Below are 25,824 nucleotides of genomic sequence, written 5' to 3'. Positions count from 1 at the left end.
TATCAAAACTTTTCCGTATTATACTCCATTTACAGCCGTTATAAAATACCATGTGGTGCTGTTAGAGCAGGTGCCACCAAAGGCCACTGCTGCCCCACCTGGACACACACACTGCAGGCCCCAGGTCACCTCTGCATCCCTAGACGCTCTGTTCCCAGGTCCTGCTGTCCTAGACCCAGTGCCAGGCTGTGGTGTGGACTGAGTGGAGCCGGGTGTTCGCTCAGATTGGGGATTGTGGCGAGGTGGTTGTTGCCAGGGTAGACCTCTCTGCCCTGTCTGTTGACAGGCCAGCACTGTGTAATCCTCATGAGTGGAGTCTAGGCTCTGCCAGCATTTCTGTAGGTCCCACTGGTTCTCCAGGCAGCCACAAGGGCTTGTCCCTTCTGTGTGGGACCCCGGGACTGGGGCGTCCAGGCTGTGGCTCCACCGGCTCACTCCCCGGGATGAGTGTCCACTCGTGTGATCAGATTTCCTTCTCAGCCCCCTCCCAAGGTCGCAGGTGCTCACCCAGTGCTTTTCTTCCCGCCCTACCTGATTCTGTGGGAATCTTTTCATAGCGTTGGTTACACAGGAACTCTTCCATTTTCCAGATAGTATTCTGAGAGGCTTATTGCACACGTAGATGTGTTTTTGGTGTGTTTGTGGGGGGAGGTGAGCTCTACGTCCTCATACTCAGCCATTTTCTTCAGGGTCCAACTCAGATCTTTGTTCCAACCATTCTAAAAATCAGTTCAACATGTATGTACCCATGTCTCTCCCCTTCTCTCCATGGCAGACCCTTCTTTGTCCCCTAAACCCACCATCCAAGCTTCAGCGACCTTGGTACAGAAGAGTGTGACAAAACCCACTCCAGGAAGTACAGAGTTAACTTATGCCTCTCCTCCAGTGGGGAGGAGCCCTCAGCTTCTCTCCAGGGACCTGAACAGCTTATCTTTGTCCACAAATACCTGGCCTTTCAGGTGCTCTGATACTGACATGTGGCCAAGTCACTCTTCTTGCACTGCGCCTCTTACCTGCCCACCATGCCCCATTCAGAGATAGCACCTGGGGCAGCTGATAGACAGCAAAATTTTGTCCCTGCAGCTGGGCCCACCCCTGGTGTCAGCGCCAGGCCCACAGCGATACACGATGTGCTAGGAAAGCCAGGTGGGATGCAGGGGACACACTCTGTGTGGAAAAGAGCTAGTCCAGGGATGCTGCCATTGATACCTGCCAGGCCAGGAACCTTCAGGGTATGGGGACAGCTACCACCCATGTCCTTGTGTCCCCCTGCACCCTGACCCCTGGCATCCAGGTGTAGAGCAGTGGGTCGAAGCAGGGGTAGGTAACTGTGTGAACCTTGGTGGTTTTGATGCCAAGGAGGTGCCCCCTAAAAAGCAGAAAGAATCTTCGCCATCACCCGTACACTCTGCCAGCCCATCAGTGCTTTCATGTCTTGTTTCAGCCTCAGGGACTCACTCCAAGCCTTCGCCTATTCTGACAGGCAGCATTTGAGCCAGCCTTTACTCCAGCCTCAGCCCCCACACCAACCCTGGGTAAGGCCAGGGCCCATGCCAGTTCCTGAGAAGTTCAGAACTGCTGGTGAGTCCCTCAGCTCCCAGGACTCACTCCGCAAAGAACCCTGCCCCCAGCACAGGCCTTGTGTAAAGACCCACTTCCTCTCTCTCCCAGGAAAGCGAGGCCAGATGAATGCAGTATCACGTGTTCTTTTTATTTTCCATAGCTTGCCTGCCCCAGGGTGAAAGTATGACCACAGTTCACCTCTTCACAGCCACCACGGGCTACACGAGGGAAACCCCACCTCCCTCAACCTGCCCCTTTTCCAGCCCTGCCCGGCACTTTTCAATTTGAACAATGTTTTCTAATTTGCATTCTGCAGCCTGAAGTGCTCAGGTTGGGGTAGAAACTTGGTTAAAGATGTTTAAGAGACGCTGGTTTCTTGGCTCCTTCTTTGTGAGTTTGCAATGCACGTTAGCATATTAAAGGCTCTGAAAAGTCCTGCAGTTTGCAGAGCTGTGTAACTTGAGTGAACCTATGTGGTTAGTTGCTCAGTCACGTCTGATCTTTGCTACCCCCATGGACTCTCGCCTGCCAGGCTCCTCTCTATGGGATTCTCCAGGCAAGAATACTGGAGTGGGTTGCCATGCCCTCCTTCAGGGGATCTTCCCAACCCAAGGACTGAACGCAGGTCTCCTGCATTGTGGGTGGATTCTTTGCCATCTGAGCCAACAGCAGAGCTGTGTAACTTGAGTGAACTTAGAGTTTCCCAAATTACTTCACCACCCCTTCTTTTCTCGGTTGTGACCATTCACATCCAGAGCTGCCCCCAAGGCCCCTGGATAATGTGTTTGCACAGGTTTGGAGAAGCAGAGTGATATCTGAATACCTAGAAGGAGAAATGGATGAAGCCCAGATTGAGGGGAATGAAGAAGCTTGTCTGGGTTGATGGAGGAAAGCTCTGTTCCCATGACCTGACCTTTCCTACATGCTAGCCCCCGGGAGCTGGGGAACCTCAGGCAGGGCCCACTGGATCCTGTGATCTCAGTGTGCTCTCTGCTAAAGCTTGGAAAGAAGCTGCTTTGAGGATCTTTCACGGATGGGGAGTGAGGTGCATGTGCAGACATTTAATCAAAATGCTTATACAGAGACAGGATTGTTACTGTCTCCAGATGACCCAGTGCTTCCTGAGAAGAATCTTGAATCCACAGATGGTCAGGCCTGGACAGGCCTGCCGAGGTTAGTTACTCCAGCCACCCCTCTGCACTGATGGGGAGGCTGAGGGCCAGGATTTACAGGCCTGGGGTTGGGGTGCTAGAAAGAGCAGGACTGAGTGGAGAGCAGGACTGAGAGACTGGACAGGGTGGGGCAAACAGAGCAAGGAGAAAGACCACGTCTCATACACGGCCTCCTAGACTTCAGGGAGGAAGACAAAGTACGCTCAGATGACAGATGAGCCCCAGTCCTGGCTCTGGGTCCCTCTCCCCGCCTCGGTTTCCTCATCTGCACGGGGATGAGGTTCCAGCTCTGGCTGTTGAGGGTACGTAGATCCACTAGGGGGCACCCGAGTCCTGACGGTGCTGAGGCTGCGGGAGCAGGAGGGTGGCAAGTGAACCCTGCCTGGTCCAGGAGGAGTAGCTCTGGCCTTAGCCCTTGCATGGACCAGACTCTGGGCCTGGGGCCAATGGTGTGCCCAGTGGGCAAGGGACTCCAGTGCCTCCCCACTTTAATTCACAGCGTGCGGTCTCCTTCCTCCCCTGCTGACCTGCAGCCCCTAGTCTGACCTTCAGACAAGTCTAGAATGGAACAGTGAGTGACTCAAGGGCGGTCAGTTCAATTGCCCTAACTGGTTTAGAGGCTGAGGAAAGGTCAGGCGGGGTGAGGTGGCTGGGGCAAGTTAGGTCACTGAGGAGCCGGCAGCAAAGCTGACAAGTTAGGACCAGGGGCGTGTTCCCTCTTGGTTGGATGCCCAGTGTGGCATGGTTGCCCCTGGGGAAAGCCTCAGTGCTCTCTGACCTGACCTGAACAGAGAGAAGGGTCGGGGGAGCGGGGAACAAAAGGGTTCCTGTCGCTTGTCCCCTGTACCGGTTCGAGGGAGCGCGCTGCTCGGGGCCTAGGCAGCCCCCAGGTGATTCTGTGTGGCCCAAGCCCCCAAGGCCCGCTGGGCACACACCCTGGCTCCCCGTCTCACTCCCGCCCTGATCCCCTCCTGGGAAAAGGACAAGAGGCCCCTGCTGCCTTCTCTACCAGGTCCTGGAGAGGAAGCTGTGACCGCAGGCATCCTGGAGGTGCAGGCCCTATGTGGCCAGGAAGGAGACCTCAGTGGGGGCAACAGAGGCCAGCGGGAAGGCAGGGGCGGCGTCAGCCCCGAGGACCCGGTACAGCAGCTCCTCCTTCTCCTGCTGGAGCTGCCGCCGCGACTGCGACTCCTTCTCCAGGGCCTCACGGGCAAGAAGCAGGTCCTCCGAGAGCTGCCTGTGGACACAGAGCCAGCGCTGCCTGAGGGGACCACCTCTTGGGGCCTCCAGCAACTGCGAAGACCAGCCTATTCCTCCAGGAAGCCTGCCCAGTGGCCCCACTTGAAAAGGCAACTCCAGCTGTTGACCAAGGTGGCCCTCAGCTTTGGGTTCAGATCTGCTCCACTACTAAGAAGCGTAATTCTGCCCCAGGTATTCACTCTGGGAAAATCTGCAAAATGGGAATGCTAACAGGATCGGCTCTTAGAGTCATTATAATGATTAGGATTAGATGAGATAATATGTTGTCAACAAATCACATCTGACACATGATCTCAGCTGTCATTGACTGACCCCTTACCACTGATTCAGTCATTCTTTTGGCCTCTTGAACCCTAAGCTTCCTGTTCCTTCTTCCTGAGCTGGGCTTTCCCATGGAGCCCACTCAGCTGGGATGGGGACAAACAGATATTAATCAGTCCTGCTACTTCTGTTTCCGGGCAGAGCTGGTCCCTTGGGATTCCTGACCCCCAAGCAAAGAGGAACCAGCATCCTCCCCCAGACAGGCTTGGGCCTCCTGGAGACTCTCCCAACTGGAGATTCACAAAAAATAAGCGGTGGGGATGGGAGGAGCAGGGTGTGGGAGCAACTACCTTGACACAACCATCTGGTTGCGGCCTCTGGCGTGGAGGTCCTCGTTCTCCTGCTGCAGGGTGGTGATCTTCTCCTCCAACAGCAGATTTTTTTCTTTCTGTAACAAATCAGAGTGAGCTCAGAGAGCCCCCGGCACAACGTGTGCCATCACCTCCCTCTTATCCGTGGCCACCAAAAATACTGATTCACTTTAGACCAAATGTTACATTTCATGAGGCACTAAGATTACTTGGAACAAGGCAACTAAGGCGTGAACACAGGACTGCCAACTTTTCACTTCGCCAGACGAGTATTAAAAAAAGAAGACAGCCACTACCATCTAAAATCTCCATCAGTTCCCAAGAGAAAAAAAATAGTTTGGTTCTCCAAAAGACATAATTAAATAATGTATATAAATGTAAGTGTATCTGTTACGCTATTCCACAAAAAATGGTTGAACAAAATGGATAAGGGTCCACTGAAATGGTCTAACTTTAGGTTGTATGGCACACAAGAGGCCAGGGAACTTCTTCCAGAATAATGTAACATAATCTATTTGGATTCAATCCTAAATCCCCCAAGGCCTTCCTTCTGGAGACAAAGCCATGGTGTCCCTAACGCCCACCACTGCCCAGGCCCGTCCTTGCTGACTCTGATTTCCCATATCTGTCTGATTTTTTTTTGCCCTGGCATTGACTCCTTCCTCAACCCTTGCCAGACCTGTGACATCTGCCAGCCCCTCCTGGTTAGCCAGGCTACTTGTCCTGGTGTCACCCAAGTGATAGCAACACTAATGGTCAAAAAGTACAAGACCAGGATGAGAAGGAGCCACTGCTGGGCCCAGACCAGCCCCAGTGACTCAAGGGCCAGCATGGGCAGGAGGTCAAAGCTGGTGCGGACCAGGCTGGGCCTTCCTCAGAGTATAATCAGTACCTACCCCCTGCACACATGACTGAAGAAACGCCCAGAAAGTGGAAGCACAAGGCTGCCTCCCCAGCCCTCTTCCCCATCCCTCCATTCCAGCCACTGCCAGCCACGGACCACTGTCTCCATGAGGATCAGCCGCTTGTCCAGCTCATGGATTCGCTCGTTCTTCATCTCGATGACAAAGTGTAAGCTCTCCAGCTCCTGCTCCCAGAACTGGCTGAGGCTCCCGTGCTCCTAGACAGGAACACAGAGTGACCTTAGACCAGCCAGCATGGGGAGGGGCAGGGGAGTGGGGAGAGTGGGCTACCTCCCTCCTCCCCATTCTGCCCCCAACTGTGTTTGACAAGTCACCTCCCCCTTTTGGCCCATGGCAAGTGCTTAACGTGCTGTATCTTACTCTGTTCCAACAGTGCCTGCTGCGCTCGCACCATCACAGACAAGGAAACCGTGGTTCACAGAGGTTAAGTTGCTTCTGCTAAGTGGTAAGTCTGCTGTTGGCACTTCATTCTGAGTCCAGAGCGTGAACACTTGACCACCCACATGCCTCTCTCTGATCTTTACGTTCCCTCTCAGTGACACGGGGACTCTGTTTCTTCCAGACCCTCATTAAGGTAAGAGCATCAGTTCTAGCCCCAACCTTGAAGAGGGACTGGCCTTTCCTGTTGCCCAGACCTGGACCTCTCTGGAGACTGAAGGAGGACAGGCTGTGGGGACCGCCACCTACCTGGATGTGCTTCTTGTAGTCTCGGCTCAGGATGGACTCCTCTGCCCTCTTCATCTTGGCCTGGAAGGCCTCCAGCTGTGCAGTCAGTCTGTCAATGGTCTCCTGGAGGGGGAAGCAGGCAGGAGATGATGCAAGCCTGGCTCATAAGGCTGGAGGTGGACTTCTCCACCCGTTGGGGAGGGGTCAGCGTTGGCTTCTTCAGTCTGTCTTTGCTCTACCAGCACTGCAGGCTTAAGCACAGCCCCAGCTCTCCATACCCTTGGGGATGATGTCAGGGTATTCAAGGCAGACTGGCATTCAAAGTGCATGCAAGCCGGGCTCAGCGTCCTTACTCTGTCTCTTCTCTCACTGCTCCCTCTACATGCCTTCTCCTGCAGCCAACATCACATCACTCTTGCAGCTGCCAGGTACATGCCTGCCTCCATACTGCTCCCCTGTCAAGGATTTTCCTCCACCTAAACTTTGTCCATTGCCTCTAGGCTACGGTACCCCCTTACTAGGGCTCACAGACTCCCATCGTTTGGTCTCTGCCTCTCTGGCCTCCACTGTCCCCCACTCATGCTCTATACCCAGGCCTCCTGGACTTGTTTCAGTTCCACAGGTACTCCGTATTTTTCCCCCTTTCCTCCATGCATTTAAACACGTGTTTTTTGTTTGTTTGTTTTCTGCTAAGGCACTCTTTCTACCCTTCTTCATCTGAAAAATTCCAACCCACCCTCAGATTCCAGCTTAGACCTCACCCTCTCTAGAAAATCCCTGACCAGTCCATCTGGGTCAGAGGCCTTCCTTCATGCTTCCACGGCTCACTGCACAACCACCCAAGGCTCTAATCACACCATTGCCCCAGGCCCACAGTGTCTCCAAGATGCTCCCAACCATCCCTGAAAAAGACTCCAACCCTCATCTCAGACCAAGATCTCTTGAGCTGACAGCAGGGTCGCCACATCACAGAGACTCACACAGCCCAACCCTTCTCACCTGCAGGGCCGCCTTGGCCTCCTGGAAGGAGTGGGTAAGGGCTTCTTTGTCCTGTTCATAGGAGGCCTGGAGGACTGGAGGGAAAGGAGGCGCAGTAAGCTCAGACCCCTGACACTTCACCCCACAGGGCCAGAGAGCCCAGGTGACCGCTTGGGACCATAGGGGTCAGGCGTCTGAGAATGCTTTTATTCATCTTTCTATCTCATGGGCTTGGGGCTGAACTAGAATTATAGTAGATATTTAATAGAAGCTCATGGAAAGGGAAACAAATGAGATCCTGGGAAGATCTTGCATCCTGCCTCCTCTACAAAGTTCCTTTTGGAAAATTCCAACCTTGTCTCAATTGAAAGAAGACAAGAGGGAAATGACCAGTCACTGGGTGGGATGGGAAACAGGACAGAGAACAGGAAAGTATAATATAGCCCAAAGCCCAGGGATGCAAGGGCCTGTGTCGCAGGGGCGGTGACACAAGAAAAAGAATGCTCAGTCACATAAAGGTGATAGAGCTATCCAAATTGATAAGGTCAGCTCTATAAAAACTATACAAATTGTTATAAAAACTAATTTTAAACTTTTTGATAAATTATGGGACAGGTAATTTACCAAGACAGGTTTGGTTCCAAGTAAGATGAAGGAAGCACATGCGATCCAGTCTCCTGAATTTAGCTATAAAACCAGGACAGAATGAGTGACACAACTATTTTCAGACTCTGAACAGTAAATGGTGGCAGGCAGACTGGGCAAGAAGATCAGAATTCAAAGCACTGCTCAACCAATTTATTTATTTAATTTAAACAAGACCCAGAATCTGATGTATTCAAATATTCAAAATGTTCAGAATGCAATACAAAATTGCTCAGCATACAGATCCAAAATTCCTCAGGTGACAAGTCTAAATATTCAGCATACAAAGTGGGAAAATCTCATCTCTCCTGAGAAAAGACATTGAAAAGATGCCAACACTGAGGTGCCACAGATTTCATCCTCCAGGGGATTTTCCTGACCCAGGAATCAAACCCAGGTCTTCTGCATTGCAGGCAGATTCTTTACTGACTGAGCCAAAAGGGAAGCCCATTGGAATTATGAAGGGACCTTAAGGAAGCCACTATATATATAAGGAAGCTCTGAAATAAAGGTTAATACTCTTCCAAAGAATGAAAAATCAGAAAGTGTAACCAAACATTAAAACCAGGAGGGAATTTTAGAATAACAGCAACAAAAAATGAAGTGAAAACTCACTTGGTGGCTCAATAGAGGAACAGAGATGACATAAAAAAGAATCTGTTGGTGATGAATTCTTTTAGTGTTTCCTCATCTAGAATGTCTCTATTTCACCTTCTTTCCTGAAGAACATTTTTTTCTGAAGATAGGATTCTTGATTTACAGTTCTTTTATTTTAGCAGTTTTAAAATGTTCTTATTCCTTGTAGCCTCTAAGCTTTCTAAAGAGAAATCCACAATTCATTCAAACGTATTTCCTCTATGTAATGCACCATTTTTCTTTGGTTCTGTTCCAGATTTTTTTGTCATTAGTTTAAAAAAAAGAGATATGTTTGAGTGTGGATTTTGTTGGGCTTGCTTTGGGGTTTAATACACATCTTTCACCTGTAGGATTATTTTTTGCCAAATTTGGGAAGCATCCAACCATTCCTTCTTCAAATAGTTTTTCTGCACTGTATCCTTTCTGAGTCTTTGACACAAATGTCAGACATCTTAGGATTATTTTATGGATACCTGAGGCTCTGTTCATTTTTTTCCAATATTTTTTTGGCTTTTGTTCAGATTTATGGTAATTTCTATGGATAGAAGATACCTACATTAAATATGTCACAGGTAGGTTAAAAGTAAAAGAATGAAAAAAGCAACATTTAAGAATAAGGAAGATTCTCAGGGATGAAGAAGTATATTACATCATGATAAAGGGGTCTACTCTCCAGGAAGACATAACAACCTTCAATATCTATACAAGTATAGTCATTCTTCAAATTACATGAAGCAAAAACCAACAGAACTGAAAGGAGAAACAGACAAATACATAGTTACAGTTGAAGACTTAAACATTCCTCAATACTCGATAGAAAACATACACAGACAACCAGTAAGAATATAGACCTGAACAATACTGCCAACTTGTTTTAACTGATTAATTTATAAAGTACTCAACAGCAGAATACACATTCTTTCTGAGTGCACATGAAGCATTCATAAAATAGACCACATCTTGAATCATAAAAAAGCTGTAACAAGTTAAAAAAGGAATGAACTATAAACTATGTTCTCTGACTGCAAAGGAATCAAACTGGACACCGGTAACAAAAAGAGAACTGGAAAATGTTTGAACACTTAGAAGGAAATACCCTTCTAAATTGTCAGTGAGCTAAAGAGGAAGTCTTGAGGGAGATTAGAAGAAATTTTGAACTGAACAAAAAATATAAAACATCAGTTTCTAGGATGCAGATAATGCAGTGCTTAGGGGGAAATTTTTAGCATTAAGGGCTTATGTTAGAAAAGTGGAAGTCACTCAGTCATGTCCAACTCTTTGTGATTCCATGGACTATACAATCCATGGAATTCTCCAGGCCAGAATGCTGGAGTGGATAGCCTTTCCATTCTCCAGGGGATCTTCCCAACCCAAGGATAGCACCCAGGTCTCCCGGATTGCAGGCAGATTCTTTACCAGCTGACCCACCAGGGAAGCCCATTGAAGTTAAATTTGTACTTAAATACTGCCTAGAAAAGAAATGGCCAAGCATGTCTTTGCTTGTGTTTATCTGGTGTCTGTGTATCCTCCATGGTCAAATATCTGTTTAGATCTTAAGGTTTCTCTGAAAGATTCTACTGAATATTTTAAAATGATATAGTGCAACTCTCTACAATCTCTTTCAGAGACAGAAGAGGAAGGGACATTTCCTAGCTCATTCCATGAGGCAAGCTTTGCCCTGATACTACAACCAGACAGATGGTACAAGAAAACTATAGACCTGCTGCTGCTGCTAAGTCGCTTCAGTCGTGTCCGACTCTGTGCGACCCCATAGACGGCAGCCCACCAGGCTCCCCCGTCCCTGGGATTCTCCAGGCAAGAACACTGGAGTGGGTTGCCATTTCCTTCTCCAATGCATGAAAGTGAAAAGTGAAAGTGAAGTCGCTCAGTTGTGTCTTCACCACCCCATGGACTGCAGCCCACCAGGCTCCTCCATCCATGGGATTTTCCAGGCAAGAGTACTGGAGTGGGGTGCCATCGCCATAAACGCAGATAAAAATCTTCAATAAAATATTAGCAAATCAAGTTCAGCAACATGTAAAAAAAGACCAAGAGAGGTTTTGTCCATGCAAGTTGAAAAATTGAAAGCTCAGATTAATATAATCTACCATGTTAACAGTATAAAAAAGAAAAATCACATGGTTATATGGATCATGGATCTAAATGTAAAAGTTAAAGCCATATAATTTTTGGAAGAAAAGAGAGAGTATCTTTGTTACCTAGAGTTCAGCAAAGAGTTCTTAGACATGACACCAACAGCATACTTGATAAAAGAAAAAATGGCCTAGAATTTATTAAAATTAAAAGCTTTGCTTTGTGAAAACCATTAATGAGAAAATGAAAAAACAAACAAATAAATCTTAAACACACACACATGGACTAGGAGAAAATATTTGTAAATACAAAGGACCTGTATCCAAAATATATAAAGATCTCTCAAAACTCAACAGTAAGAACAAAACAAGCTAACATAGGACTTGAACCGACATTCTGCCAAAGAGGTTATACAGACAGCAAATAAACCCAAGAAAAGATGTTCAACATGATTAATCATTATTGAGATATAAATTATACCCACCATGAGATATCACTACCTATTTATTAGAGCAGCAGAAAACTCAAGTCTTGAGAAGTGTTAGTGAAAAGGAACAGTGGAGCTCACTCATCACTGATGGGAATGTAAAATGATGGTCCCTTAGGAAAGCAGTTTAGTCAATTCTCACAAAGCTGAATATACATGTACCACGTGACCTATCCATCCCACTCCTAGATATTTACCCAGGAAACTTAAGAACACACAGAAGCCTTACACAAATGTTGAGGAGAGCACTATTCATAATTACCTCCAGTTGGAAATGACCTGTCCCCACTTGGACAAGGGGATGAGTGAACAATGGATCACAATTCAGCCATGAAATAGGAGGCACTCCTGATATACCCAGTCACTTAGATGGCTTTCAAATGCACCACGATGAGGGAAAGAAGCCAGTGTTAAATATTATATTGTATTATTTTGTTTCTGCAATAATCTTAAAAAGACAAAAGCATGTGTGGAGAACAGATCAGTGTTTCCCAGGGGTTAGGGTGGGAGAGGGTGTGAATACAAACGGGCAGCCTGAGAGAGTGTTTTGGGGGTGATGGGACTGTTTTATATTGGATTATAGTGGTGGCTGCATGAATCTATACATGGGTTAAAGTTTATGAAACTACATCAGAAAGTCCATTTTAATGTATAATAATCAAAAAACAAAAATAGGAAATAAAAGACAATAAAGTATCTACAAGTGTAAAAATAAACCACCCCTAGTCTTTCCCAGTCACACTTCTCCCATGGTATATTTCTAGTCATTTATTTAATGTTCAGTTTATTGTTGTCATTTAGTCACTAAGTTGTGTCTGACTCTTTTGCAATCCCATGGACTGTAGCCCACCAGGCTCCTGTGTCTGTGGGATTTCCCAGGCAAGAATATTAGAGTGGGCTGCCATTTCTTTCTCCAGGGGAATCCTCCTAGCCCCAGGATTGAACCCCGTCTCCTGCATTGGCAGGTGAATTCTCTACCACTGAGCCCCCAGGCAAGCCTTAAGCAGCACCTAACAGGTGCCAAGCAACTGAAAAATAACTATGAAAGAATTCTGACTGTTGGGAAGAACTCAAGACAGGCAGTCCCTTCCCCTCTGGGTTTTTACAATAGGAAAATTGTCTTATTAATATCTTTATAACACTGAAACTAGTATCAAATCAATGCTCTGCTTGGAGAAGAAAGCTGTTTTCCCATAATAGCTTTGAGAAGGAGGGAAGGACTTTAGAGATATAGATACTGAAATGATATTCAAGGTAAGTTTCAGAGATACTGTAGAAAGTGAACTGAGGTCAACTGACAGGCCCAGTTTCACAGGGTACATTAGTACCCTTCAAATTCCCAGGGCAAAGGCTTCAATTCTATTTCAAAACATTTTATGCTAATGTTGCAATATGTTTCAAGATTCTTAAAATTGTTCAGACCTCTGTTCTAGTTATTCCATTTCTGGAAATCTAAGGATATAATGTAAAATATGGGCACATCTTTAGGCAAAACACATTTAGTGCAGTATTACTTAAACAGTAGTTAAAATCTTTAATGTCTAGACTCACAGGAAATAAGGAAAACCATGTGTGCAGTGGTCTAGACTTTACAAACATTTTAGCAGCAGACGAATTACTTGCAAATATGTTTGACACAATGTTAAATAAAAAGAACTGTGTATAAAATTTTACATATAAAATAATCTTAACTGTGTTTTTAAAAGATAAAAAATTCTGGGGGAAAGTCATAAAAATACTGATGATGAAAGAAAATTGGTATCATTTTTGGGGGGTCAATTTCAATAGCATCAAAAATCTAGACAACCTTCCCCAAAGAAGCTATACAAATAATCAACATGCACATGAAAAGATGCTCAGCAAAATCAGTCATTAGGGAAATACAAGTCAAAACCACAGGGAGATACCACTTCGCACTCACTGGGATGGCGATAATAATAAGAACAACAATGACAGAAACTGACAAGTATTGACAAGGATGTGGTACAACTGGGACTCTCGTGCGCTCCTGTTGGAACTGAAAACCGGTACCGCTACTATGGAAAACAGTTTGGTGGATTCTCAAAAAGTTAAGCACAGAATTACCAAGTGACCCAGCAGTTCTGCTCCTGGGGGTACAGCCAGGGGAACTGAAAGCAGGTGATCAACCAGGGGCTTGTAGTGAAGGCACCAGTTCACAGCCCATCCATCAGCAGATGAATGGATAAAAGAGAGTGTGGGGTGCCTAGGCAATGGGATATTATATGCCACAAAAAAGGAAGGGAATAACTTTTAAAATGGTGTTGGGGAAAGGAACGGAGTGCCCACACACACTGCTGCATGGATGAGCTTTATTCTGGGTAAAGGAAGCCAGCTGTGGGGGTGTGGGATTCCATTCACATGAGTGTCTGGAGTGGGCAAAGTCATGAGACTCAGAGCTGATTGGTAGTTGCTGGGGGGCTGGAAGGGTGAGTGTGGGGTTGGGGAGTGACTGCTTAGTGGGTATGGAGTTTACTTTTAGGATGAGAGAGTTCTGGAAGGGTACAGTGGTGATGGTTTCAGGGGACTGTGACTAGACAAAATGTCACTAATGGTAAATTTTATGTTTATTTTACCCAAATAAAAGATATATGTACATAAATTTTGTCATACCAACCCTACTAGAATGTTTTTCTAATGATAAAATCATGAATGTGGCAAAGATTTTACAAAATGGGGTTCACTGTGTATCATTGATGTTATAAACAATGGTAAAAGTTTGAACTTGCTGAAATGCCTAACCCAAGGGGCTAGTTAAAAGAACAAGGGAACACACTGGAATGCTATGTAGTTACTAAAAGTTGTGCTACAGGAGTTTAATGACAAGATGTTAATACAGTGCACAGTGAAAAATCAATTTATCTCCTCCCCCCAAAGTAGGTGTGTGTATAGATGTATATTCTAGGTAAACACACACTAAAGAAGTACAAGGGATCTATATCAAAGGGGTAACAGTGACTAGTTCTGGGTGGAATTATACACAATTTTAATTTTCTCAGTAATAAAATAATAAATGCTAATAAATACTTGCTAAGTATCTTGCAAAATATCAGGGACTGTTCTAGATTCTTTCATCTGTCTGCTTGTCTTTCTGTCTATCTATCTATCCATCTGTAAATTAAATTGTTTGACTCTCTAAAAGACCCTGTGAATAAGAGTTAACTGACTTCTTCAAGGTTACACAGGTGATAAGTGGTAAAGCTGGGATTCAAACCCTGAGACCATGGCTGCAGAGCCTGAGCTCCAGCCATTATAAGATCATTTTTTTAATCCATACATTCTAAATTTTCTATGATAAGCATTATCACATATAAAAGAAAGAAAGGTATTTGAAAAAAATAATCAACCTAAGCATATGCCAAAGCCTTTGACCGTGTGGATCACAATAAACTGTGGAAAATTCTGAAAGAGATGGGAATACCAGACCACCTGACCTGCCTCTTGAGAAACCTATATGCAGGTCAGGAAGCAACAGTTAGAACTAGACATGGAACAACAGACTGGTTCCAAATAGGAAAAGGAGCACGTCAAGGCTGTATATTGTCACCCTGCTTATTTAACTTATATGCAGAGTACATCATGAGAAACGCTGGGCTGGAAGAAGCACAAGCTGGAATCAAGGTTGCTGGAAGAAACATCAATAATCTCAGATATGCAGATGACAGCACCGTTATGGCAGAAAATGAAGAGGGACTAAAAAGCCTCTTGATGAAAGTGAAAGAGGAGAGTGAAAAAGTTGGCTTAAAGCTCACCATTCAGAAAACTAAGATCATGGCATCCGGTCCCATCCCTTCATGGGAAATAGATGAGGAAACAGTGGAAACAGTGTCAGACTTTATTTTTTGGGCTTCAAAATCACTGCAGATCGTGATTGCAGCCATGAAATTAAAAGACACTCCCTGGAAGAAAAGTTATGACCAACCTAGATATCATATTCAAAAGCAGAGATATTACTTTGCCAAAAAAGGTCCATCTAGTCAAGGCTATGGTTTTTCCTGTGGTCATGTATGGATGTGAGAGTTGGACTGTGAAGAAAGCTGAGTGCTGAAGAATTGATGCTTTTAAACTGTGGTGTTGGAGAAGACTCTTGAGAATCCCTTGGACTGCAAGGAGATCCAACCAGTCCATTCTGAAGGAGACCAGCCTGGGTGTTCATTGGAAGGACTGATGCTGAAGCTGAAACTCCAGTACTTTGGCCACCTCATGCAAAGAGTTGACTCATTGGAAAAGACTCTGATGCTGGGAGGGATTGGGGGCAGGAGAAGGGGACGACAGAGGATGAGATGGCTGGATGGCATCACTGACTCGATGCACGCGAGTTTGGGTGAACTCTGGGAGTTGGTGATGGACAGGGAGGCCTGGCGTGCTGCGATTCATGGGGTCACAAAGAGTTGGACATGACTGAGCGACTGAACTGAACTGAACTGAAGCATAGAGCTGTCGTCATTGTGGGAAGGAAACACGGGTATTTAAATATTCTCCTATTTGTCTAGGTTTTCCAAATTTCCTATAATGAATACAGATTGTTTTTTAAAATGGAAAGGAAAAACATCTCTCAACTAAGGAAAAACAAAGCATGGGGTCAAATATTATAAGCCCAAAAGGACAAGTCTTAGGATCCTGCAGACTCCAGTCCTGAAGTGACAATTGCTTAGGGACCAGAGGTGGGTGGGAGGGGAAAATGGGAGTCCCATGTGACCTCGGCAGGTGAAACTGAGGAGTCTTGTCCACAGCCTTCCAAATTCATCTTTTCCTTACCTCGCAGGGCCTCCACATGCTCTCCCTCTAGGATTTTTCGCTGTTCATTCAGTTTCTCTCCAAGTTCTAGCTCCCTCTCCTTCTCCACCTGGGGGCAGAGGGTCCCGAGCAGAATGAGATTCTTTAGGTTCAGGGCAGCCTCACTTATCCACTCACCAACCCTGGAGCCTTTTGGAGGCTGGTGATCAGAGTCCCCCACACTGATCTGAGTGACGGAAATGACGCGTACATTCCCATGAGGGTGCAGAGAGGGCGCAAAGCCTCCAAGACATAGCTGATATGACTGACTTCACCCTCTTTAGGGCTTAAGAGCAGGTTTCCAGAGATTTACCATGTGGATAGAGATTTTGGAGCCTTCTAATCCTGATGCCATTGAAGGCAGAAAGCCCTTTGCTATGTTGGTGGTTCCCCACTTTTATTGAATAGAATAAATAAAACAAATCATATGCCCACAGTTACAAATATTTGTTCAACAGATATAGGACTCTTTTCTGGGCAAAAGGAGTAAGAGATACTTGCAACAATGATAAAACCAAAAGTTGGCCTTGCTCTGGAATTTAATGAGGTTAGTGGAGCAGGAGGAAAAGAAAGGGGTTGGGACTTACCTGCTGCGCCCATTTCTTCTTGTCCTCTTCATGTTGCTGGAGGATTCTGGTGATAGCCTTCTGGTGCTGCTCAGCCTCCTCAGATGCACATACATGGTCGGTTGTAGCTATAGGTGAGGGAGGAAAAAGCCACAGAGTGGAGGTTGGGTCCAGGCCCAATGGAGAGGGTGTGGGAGGCAGGAGCTACGGCTTGGGGAGCCTGGTCTCCCCCTCAAAAATGGTTTCAGTTGTGGGATCAACTTCCAGAGGCAGCTCCTTATATCCCCCTGCCTTTGGAGACCCTCCTTCATGAAGCGGAGGAGCCAGAGGCCTCATCTTGCCCCTAAGATCTACAGGAGAGCAGGTGACTCACAGAACACATTCAGCCTATAAAGGTGCTGTTTGCTCCATCTAGTGTCTAAATTAAAAAAAACAGTGGCTGACTTAATAACTGGGCAGCTTTTACTTAATCCTACAGACTTCCAACTCTCTTTAAAAGTCCCAATTTAAGCTTCTGTTTACTGACTGTCTCTGTTGTGGGGTGGGGTTTCTCTAGTTGCGGCGCGGGCTTTCTCTAGTTGCGGCACATAGGGGCTGAGGCCTAGCTGCGGTGCATGGGCCCCCCACTGTGGTGGCTCCTCTCGTTGTGGAGTCGAGGCTCTAGGGCACTCGGCTTTCAGCACTCGTGGCAAGAGGGATCTTAGTTTCCAGACCAGGGATCAAACCCGTGTCCCCTATATCGGCAGCTTGATTATTAACCACTGGACCAACAGGGAAGTCCTCCAACTCTTCTTGAAGAAGCCGAAGAAGTAGCAGTGTGTGATTCAGTGTCCAGCAGGAGCTGGCCTGAGGAACCGCGGCCTCCCCCTCCATCCAGGATGTGGTTCTGTCATTCACCACCGTCCTCACCTCTCCTCTCCTCACTAAGGGGCTAGTTGGTCACACGCTTTATCTGCTGGGCTCTGGGTCTGAGTGAGACACCTCCCAGCGCAGAAAGGCTGCTGTGAGCAGGAAGGAGACCTTGAAAACAGAAAATCTAGCCATTGATGAGGGAAACTGCAAAACAGGCCTGGTGATGTCACTCTGGTGAGTCCAACAGGCTCTGGGTCTCACCTAAGGCGGGGATCCACCCTCTCCGGGCCTCTGTTACCTAATACGTTGTTAAATCAGGATAAGAATAATACCTACCTCATAGGGCTATTGAGATGATTAAGTCAGGAAACAATGGCAATGAAAATAACAACAGCATGTAAAGAATATGGAGACTAAACAACAACAAAGGATACCAAGAGTTTACTATGCTCAGAAACATGCCCAGCTCTGCTCCAAGTGTCTCACAGGTGTTACTCACTGAATCCTCAGAGCTACCCAGAGTGGTGGGTACCATGATTATTCCCATTTCACAGACGAGGAAGCTGAGGGACAGAGAAATTATGCAACCTGTCCAAGATCACCCAGTTCCCAACTGGGGTAAGCGGCTGTGAACCTACACAAGCTGATTCCACAGCAAACACTCTGAACTAACCTGTTGTTCTTTCTGTCTGCTCACGCATCAAAGCAGTGAGTGTACCAACACAGGGAAGCGGCCTAAGTGTCTTTTAACATATGAATGAATAAATAGGATGCACAACAACAAAAGTCTATGCATACAAAGGAGCATTACTCAGCCACAGAAAAGAATTAAACTCTGCTATCTGCAACAACATGGATGGACCTAGAGGGTCTTACGCTTAGAACACTAAGTCAGAGAAAGACTAATACTGTGGGCAATCACCTATTTGTGGAATCTAAAAAGCTACAACAAACAAATGAGGAAAAAACAAAAGCAGTAGGTGTAGTGCCAGGCATTTGGAGGTGCTCAGTAAGTGCTCTTTAGGACTTCCCTGGCGGTCCAGTGGTTAAGCTTTCATACTTCTACTGCAGGGGGCACAGGTTTGATCCCTAGTCGGGGAACTAAGATCCTGCAAGTTGTGTGATGTGGCAAAAAAATGCTCTTCATTGTTCACTAAATATTTCTCAGGGCTCATGACAGCATTGGAGGCTTATATTAGCATTGTTATAAATGCTAGTAATAATAATATTATTAATTATATTATTAATGTTAATGTTAATAACATTATATATTTATGATATATAATATTAATATATAATATTATATAATATTTATATATCATTTATATTATATAATACATATAATATATTGATATATATTAATATTAATAATGTATTAATATATAATATGTAATATAATATAATGTTAAATATATAATATAAATATATAATATTATATATTAATGCTAGTAATAATATTATTACAGAATTTCATAGGCCAGGTTGGTTACAAGGTATAATGAGAAGTGTGAAGAAAGAGGCTGTGGTCAGTCCATCAGATAGGAGCCCTGGGTCTGGGGGAGGGGGGATGAGAGGAGGCAGAGGTCATGATCTTGGAGTTCCAGGCTCTCATATACCATTTGGCTCAAGATCTCAAATGTTGGTCAGCAGTACCAAACTGGTCCCAGTTTGTGTGTGGGGTGCTATTTATTACAGGGACCTACCATCACTAACAACGCAGACTGTGGCTCAGATCCTGAACTCCTTGTTGCCAAATTCAGACAGAAATTGAAGAAAGTAGGGAAAACCAGTAGACCATTCAGGTATGACCCATATCAAATCCCTTATGATTAGAGAGTGGAAATGAGAAATAGATTTAAGGGACTAGATCTGATAGATAGAGTGCCTGATGAACTATGGACGGAGGTTTATGACATTGTACAGGAGACAGGGATCAAGACCATCTCCAAGAAAAAGAAATGCAAAAAAGCAAAATGGCTGTCTGAGGAGGCTTTACAAATAAAATAGCTGTGAAAAGAAGAGAAGTGAAAAGCAAAGGAGAAATGGAAAGATATACCCATTTGAATGCAGGGTTCCAAAGAATAGCAAGGAGAGACAGGAAAGCCTTCCTCAGTGATCGGCACAAAGAAATAGAAGAAAACAATAGAATGGGAAAGACTAGAGATCTCTTCAAGAAAATTAGAGATATCAAGGGAACATTTCATGCAAAGATGGGCTCAATAAAGGACAGAAATGATATGGACCTAACTGAAGCAGAAGATATTAAGAAGTGGCAAAAATACACAGAAGAACTATACAAAAAAGATCTTCATGAACCAGATAATCACAATGGTGTGATCACTCACCTAGAGCCAGACATCCTGGAATGCGAAGTCAAGTGGGCCTTAGGAAGCATCACTACGAACAAAGCTAGGGGAGGGGATGGAATTAGAGTTGAGCTATTTCAAATCCTGAAAGATGATGCTATGAAAGTGCTGCACTCAATATGCCAGCAAATTTGGAAAACTCAGCAGTGGCTACAGGACTGGAAAAGGTCAGTTTTCATTCCAATCCCAAAGAAACGCAATGGCAAAGAATGCTCAAACTACCGCACGATTGCACTCATCTCACACGCTAGTAAATTAATGCTCAAAATTCTCCAAGCCAGGCTTTGACAGTATATAAACCGTGAAATTCCAGATGTTCAAGCTGGATTTAGAAAAGGCAGAGGAACCAGAGATCAAATCACCAATGTCTGTTGGATCATCGAAAAACCAAGAGAGTTCCAGAAAAACATCTACTTTTGCTTTATTGACTATGCCAAAGCCTTTGACTGTGTGGATCACAATAAACTGTGGAAAATTCTTTAAGAGATGGGAATACCAGACCAACTGACCTGCCTCTTGAGAAATCTGTATGCAAGTCAGGAAGCAACAATTATAACTGGACATGGAACAATAGACTGGTTCCAAATAGGAAAAGGAGTACATCAAGGCTGTATATTGTCACCCTGCTTATTTAACTTATATGCAGAGTACATCAAGAGAAACGCTGGGCTGGAGGAAGCACAAGCTGGAATCAAGATTGATGGGAGAAATATCAATAACCTCAGATATGCAGATGACACCACACCTATGGCAGAAAGTGAAGAAGAACTCAAGAGCCTCTTGATGAAAGTGAAAGAGGAGAGTGAAAAAGTTGGCTTAAAGTTCACCATTCAGAAAACTAAGATCATGGCATCTGGTTCCATCGCTTCATGGCAAATAGATGGGGAAACAGTGGCAGACTTTACTTTGGGGGACTTCAAAATCACTGCAGATGGTGATTTCAGCCATGAAATTAAAAGATGTTTACTCCTTGGAAGGAAAGTTATGACCAACCTAGACAGCATATTAAAAAGCAGAGACATTACTTTGCCAACAAAGGTCCATCTAGTCAAGGCTATTGTTTTCCCAGTAGTCATGTATGGATGTGAGAGTTGGACTATAAAGAAAGCTGAGCGCTGAAGAATTGATCCTTTTGAACTGTGGTATTGGAGAAGACTCTTGAGAGTCCCTTGGACAGCAAGGAGATCCAACCAGTCCGTCCTAAAGGAAATCAGTCCTAAATATTCATTGGAAGGACTGATGTTGAGGCTGAAATCACAATACTTCGGCAATCTGATGAAAGAATTGACTTATTGGAAAAGACCCTGATGTTGGGAAAGATTGAAGGCAGGAGGAGAAGGGAATGACAGAGGATGAGATGGTTGGATGGCATTACCAATGTGATGGACATGAGTTTAAGTAAGCTCTAGGACTTTGTGATGGGCAGGGAAGTCTGGCATGCTGCAGTCCATGGGCTCACAAAGAATTGGACATGACTGAGTGACTGAACTAGCTATCTAACTAACAATGTATAGTCTTCAGCCCCACTCCTAGAGATCCTAATTTAGTTGGTCTGTGGTGGGGCCTCAGAATTGGTATTTTTGAAAATCCACCCCAGGTAATTCTTATGTATAGTCAGATTGGAGAACATCTAAATTCTGACCCAGTTGCTTATCTGGTACTTTAACTTCGTCTACAATATCCTGATAGTCTCCAGGTGGTAATTAAACACTTTCAGAGATGGAGAGCTCATTCTATCAGTAGCTCTGATGATTTTAAACCATCAACCAGACAAAGAAAATTCCTTTGAGAGTGAACTGAATTCTGCCAGTGTGTTTTGGCTACGTTCAGGCCCTGGTACTGATCTCTGGGTCACACTGAACAAGGCTCATCTTTCTTCTCTGTGAGGGCATTTCAGTCACTTGGAGAGAACTGTTGTATTTTATCACAACATCTTCTGTTTCTTTAACTGTTCCTTAAAGGACATGGTTTCCAGATTCCTCATTAACCTGATTCTTCTCCACTGTACTCTCTCCATTTTTTTCCAGATTTCTCTGAAAATGTGCTTTTCAGAAATAAACTCAGCACTCCAGGTGTGGTAGCAATAGCCAGGATCAGGGAAGAACTATCACCTCCCTGATTTTAGAAATGATACTCCTATTAAAGTAACCTAACTAAAATCTCAGGAGATAATTAAATAGCCATATCATGTTTGTTGATTATAAAATAGGAAGCCTCACAGATATCAGAGAGGGCATTTATAGGGCAGACTACTCACCTGTGTCACCATTGAGGGGACCCAGTTCCTGAGGCTCTGGTTTGGGAGGCTGATCTGGTCTTTGACGCCTCTGGAAGAAATGAGATAACAGTAAGGATGAAGGTAGAAGGTTAATGTGAGGATAGATGCTATTGTAATTCTTCCAAAGGCAAGATAGGAATTCCAGTTGTGCCAACCCCTGCACTATGCCCAGTTCCCTTAGGCTTTCTTCCTCACAGTCCCAAGGCAGCATCTGCTCTGTGGGGAAGCGGTTCTCAGATAGGATTTCATCTTGGCCAGGGAAACTCTCAGCGGGGAGCTTGATGCTGGTTGACGTCTCCTTAGATTCTTGTACTTTGGCTCGGCGACCAACCATGGGCCCTTCCCTGCCCTTATCTTCCTTCTCCATGGACTTGGCCAGACCTTATGCTATTCCCCTCATCCCAATTATGGCCTTTAAGTGTCTTAAAACTTCCCAACCCCCAGTTTAGAGACAATTCCCCTTCCTCTTCAGGGCCCTTGGCTACCACAACTTTCAGCAAGTTCACTGTATTGAAGGCAGAGCATCAAACTTCAAGCCATGGTTTTACGTTTCTTCTCTGCTAGAAGGGCTGCTTCCCCAGCTATGTGGAGATGGCAGTGTATAATGTGGCAGTTGGAAGTGAAATACTGCAGCCAGGTCATACCAGGCACTACCTCAGCTCATCTTCAGAAGAGCCCGGGAAATATGTACGTCCCCCAGCTTAAAAATGAGAAGGCTGAGGCAAAAGAGGATTCCATCAAGGCAGATCAGGGGACATCTGGCAGAGTCAAGTATTTGACCCACACCTAGCAAGCACTTTAACTAACCTTGGTCAGTGGGGGTTGAATCAGAGGAGAGAACTGATGCAAAAGGGCTTTCTACAATAACTTGTAGAAATATTTGTTTATTTAATATTTATTTACTTGACTGTGCTGGGTCTCAGTTACAGCACACAGGATCTTTAATTGTGGCATGTGAACTCTTAGCTGTGGCATGTGGGATCTAGCTCTCTGACCAGCGATCAAACCTGGGCCCCCTGCACTGGGAATGCAGAGTCTTAGCCACTGGCCACCCGGGAAGTCCCAGAAGGGTTTTCTATACCACAAAACAGTGTCAGTGGCTCTAAGATTTCAGTTTTCAGAAATAATATTTTCAAATAGGAGATTTGGTATGGGTTGACAAGCAAGAATGCTGAAAAAAAAAATAATTTGCAGACTACCACTATCATTTCATAAAATAGAAGACATTTTAACCTTTCAAAATATACTAAGGAAAGCTCGAGATAGTTCTTTCAGGAAAGGAGAAATAACATCTTACTCAAAGTTACACACAATGAATATCTTTAATTTTCTCCTTTCACCCCAGAGAGGTGAAAAGTTGGTCAAAGTCTAGCACTGGTCACTGGACCAAGATGTGGGGTAGAAAAAAATTTAAGCCGTTTTGTATACTTTTCAAAATGTTCTAAAATGTTAGCTAGACTTACTGTGATCATTTCACAATGTGTACAAATATTGAATCACTTGGTTGTACATCTGAAATAGTATGTTATTTTTCAATTGTACCTCAAAAAAGTTTTCTTATTTAAAAAAAAGATAGTCTAAACCTCATTTTCATTTCAGTTCAGTTCAGTCACTCAGTCATGTCCGACTCTTTGTGACCCCATGAATCACAGCACGCCAGGCCTCCTGTCCATCACCAACTCCTGGAGTTCACTCAGACTCACGTCCATTGAGTCAGTGATGCCCTCCAGCCATCTCATCCTCTGTCATCCCCTTCTCCTCCTGCCCCCAATCCCTCCCAGCATCAGAGTCTTTTCCAATGAGTCAACTCTTCGCATGAGGTGGCCAAAGTACTGGAGTTTCAGCTGTAGCATCATTCCTTCCAAAGAAATCCCAGGGCTGATCTCCTTCAGAATGGACTGGTTGGATCTCCTTGCAGTCCAAGGGACTCTCAAGAGTCTTCTCCAACACCACCCAAGCCTCATTTTAGAAAACACTTAAATAAGTCAGCTCATGAAAAACCCATGAAAGTGTTCAATTGTGAATTACCGCTGTAAAAGAAAACCTTTACTTTTTACTGTGATAATAGATTAAATGATTAATAGAATAAAAATTATTAACAATTTCCTGAAGTCGAGAATGAACGAAATGCTGCTGGAAAGCATAGTTCTGGTTGGGGATGGATGAGAGGGGAAGGCTTCTAGAACCTTCTGCCCCTGCCCCACAGAGCCTGGTGCAAACTAAGCCTGGCACACTGAGCAGGAAACAGTGTCTCCCCCAGGTCCTGGTCCCCAGGATCTGCTCAGTGGCTGGCAATACAGCCACCCTCCTCCACCCACCCTGTGAAGTCTTGTCCCTTCCCGTGCAGGGGAGAGGGGGCGCTTAGCCCAGGAACAAGCTGTCAACACAGGACTCTGGGGTAATGACAGGAGCCAGCCTCTCCCCCTGGGCTGGAGGAAGGAGGCAGACAAACACCAATGGTTGATTGTCTTGTCCCTGTTGCCACTCCTGGTTACACTTAATCTGGTCAATGTTTTAATGGGAGTGAGATTTCCAGAATTCCAGTTCCAGCTCTTCTACAAACTTGGACAAATCTCTTCCCTCCTCTGGGCTCCCGCTTTCTCTTTTGTGGAGGAAGTGGAGGTGTGAGGCATTCTTACTTTCGCTCAACAATGCCAACGGCGTTCATACTCCGAGGGTCTGATCTCAGCTCTTTTCGACTGCACTGAGAGATAAGGGCTATTACGAAGGAGGACAGTGGAGCTCAGGGAGGTAAGACACAGTCCTATGTGGCCCGGATGTCAAAATCAACATGAGAACCAGGTCTCAGAAGAGTAGAGACCAGAACAGTATTGTTAAGAACTCAGGGATTCTAGGGACTTCCCTGGTGGCCCAGTGGTTAAGACTCCATACTTCCAATGCAGGGGGCATGGGTTTCATCCCTTGTTGGAGAACTAAGATCCTACATGACACACAACACAGCAAAGGAAAAGAAAAAAAAACAACTCTTGGATTCTAAAATCACCCAGATCTGGATTCAAACCCTAAATTTAACACTATGTGACCACATTGCCTCTCCAAGCCTTGATTTCCTCACAAGGTTATTTTAAGGATTAGCTGAGATAAAGCACCTATAACTCCATAATTCTAACAGCTCAAACACGGCATGATGATTTTTATCACTTTATATCTGAAAAAGCATGGCAGGCTCTAAGACAACAGTGCTTTGTTAGGCCGCTTAGGCTGTCATTGGCCTCAGGTTGTCTGAAATAAGATCATAAAGCTCATGAGAAACTTCTCCCAAACAACCACCATGGAAGGTGAAAAACTCTTCTCCACTAACAGCTTCCAGACCTTAGGCAGGACATGGCTTTGTGCTTGAGTCTCCAGATCCTGACAGCACCTCTGCCCCCAGGATAACCACCCAGAATCAAGGCATTCAAGACTCATCTTAGGACATCCCTGGGGGTCCAGGTCCCTGCAATGTGAGGGATGTGGGACACCCCAGCTGGAGAGCTCAAGCCCCACAGTGATTCCACAGGTCACACCTAGGGCCCAACTCCACTGAATAAATAACTATTTGAAAAATAAAATAAGTATTTTAAAAATAATTTTTAGAAAAAAGACTCATTATAATAGTCCTCATGCTACTGTTCTATTAACATTTAAATATTGGTAAACATCTTTTTCCAAATATAGTGGTAATAAAGAATACACATTTATTCACTTTTGGAATTTATATATATTCCCTTACATCTCATTTTTTCAAACTGAAGCATTTACTACATGGCATTAAATATTTTGTAATTAATTTTAATGACTTTAATATGATATCTTATAGATGAACTTAATCATTTAATCAATAATCCTCTGTTGAATGGACTTCCCTGGTGACTCAGACGATAAAGAATCTGTCTGCAATGTAGGAGACCT

The 25,824-nt window shown here is 44.9% G+C and overlaps 1 protein-coding gene across 1 annotated transcript in view; it reads right to left on the bottom strand.

Annotated features, from left to right (window-relative positions):
* Positions 1-1,690: 1,690 nt before the first annotated feature.
* The window catches only part of CCDC69 (coiled-coil domain containing 69), a 39,005-nt gene continuing 14,871 nt past the window's right edge, over positions 1,691-25,824 (bottom strand). The window contains exons 3-10 of the mRNA XM_040241545.1: positions 21,892-21,961; positions 16,438-16,544; positions 15,833-15,920; positions 7,216-7,289; positions 6,238-6,339; positions 5,628-5,747; positions 4,607-4,704; positions 1,691-3,972 (exon numbers count right to left, since the gene is read on the bottom strand). Coding sequence (XP_040097479.1) covers positions 3,795-3,972; positions 4,607-4,704; positions 5,628-5,747; positions 6,238-6,339; positions 7,216-7,289; positions 15,833-15,920; positions 16,438-16,544; positions 21,892-21,961 — 837 coding nt within the window. The 3' untranslated portion in view covers positions 1,691-3,794. The remainder of the gene's footprint in view (positions 3,973-4,606; positions 4,705-5,627; positions 5,748-6,237; positions 6,340-7,215; positions 7,290-15,832; positions 15,921-16,437; positions 16,545-21,891; positions 21,962-25,824) is intronic.

The sequence above is a fragment of the Oryx dammah genome, unplaced genomic scaffold (assembly GCF_014754425.2).
Source record: "Oryx dammah isolate SB20612 unplaced genomic scaffold, SCBI_Odam_1.1 HiC_scaffold_5, whole genome shotgun sequence".
NCBI lineage: Eukaryota > Metazoa > Chordata > Mammalia > Artiodactyla > Bovidae > Oryx > Oryx dammah.
The sequence above is the reverse complement of the archived record's forward strand: the minus strand, read 5'-3'. Positions and strand labels throughout refer to the sequence as shown.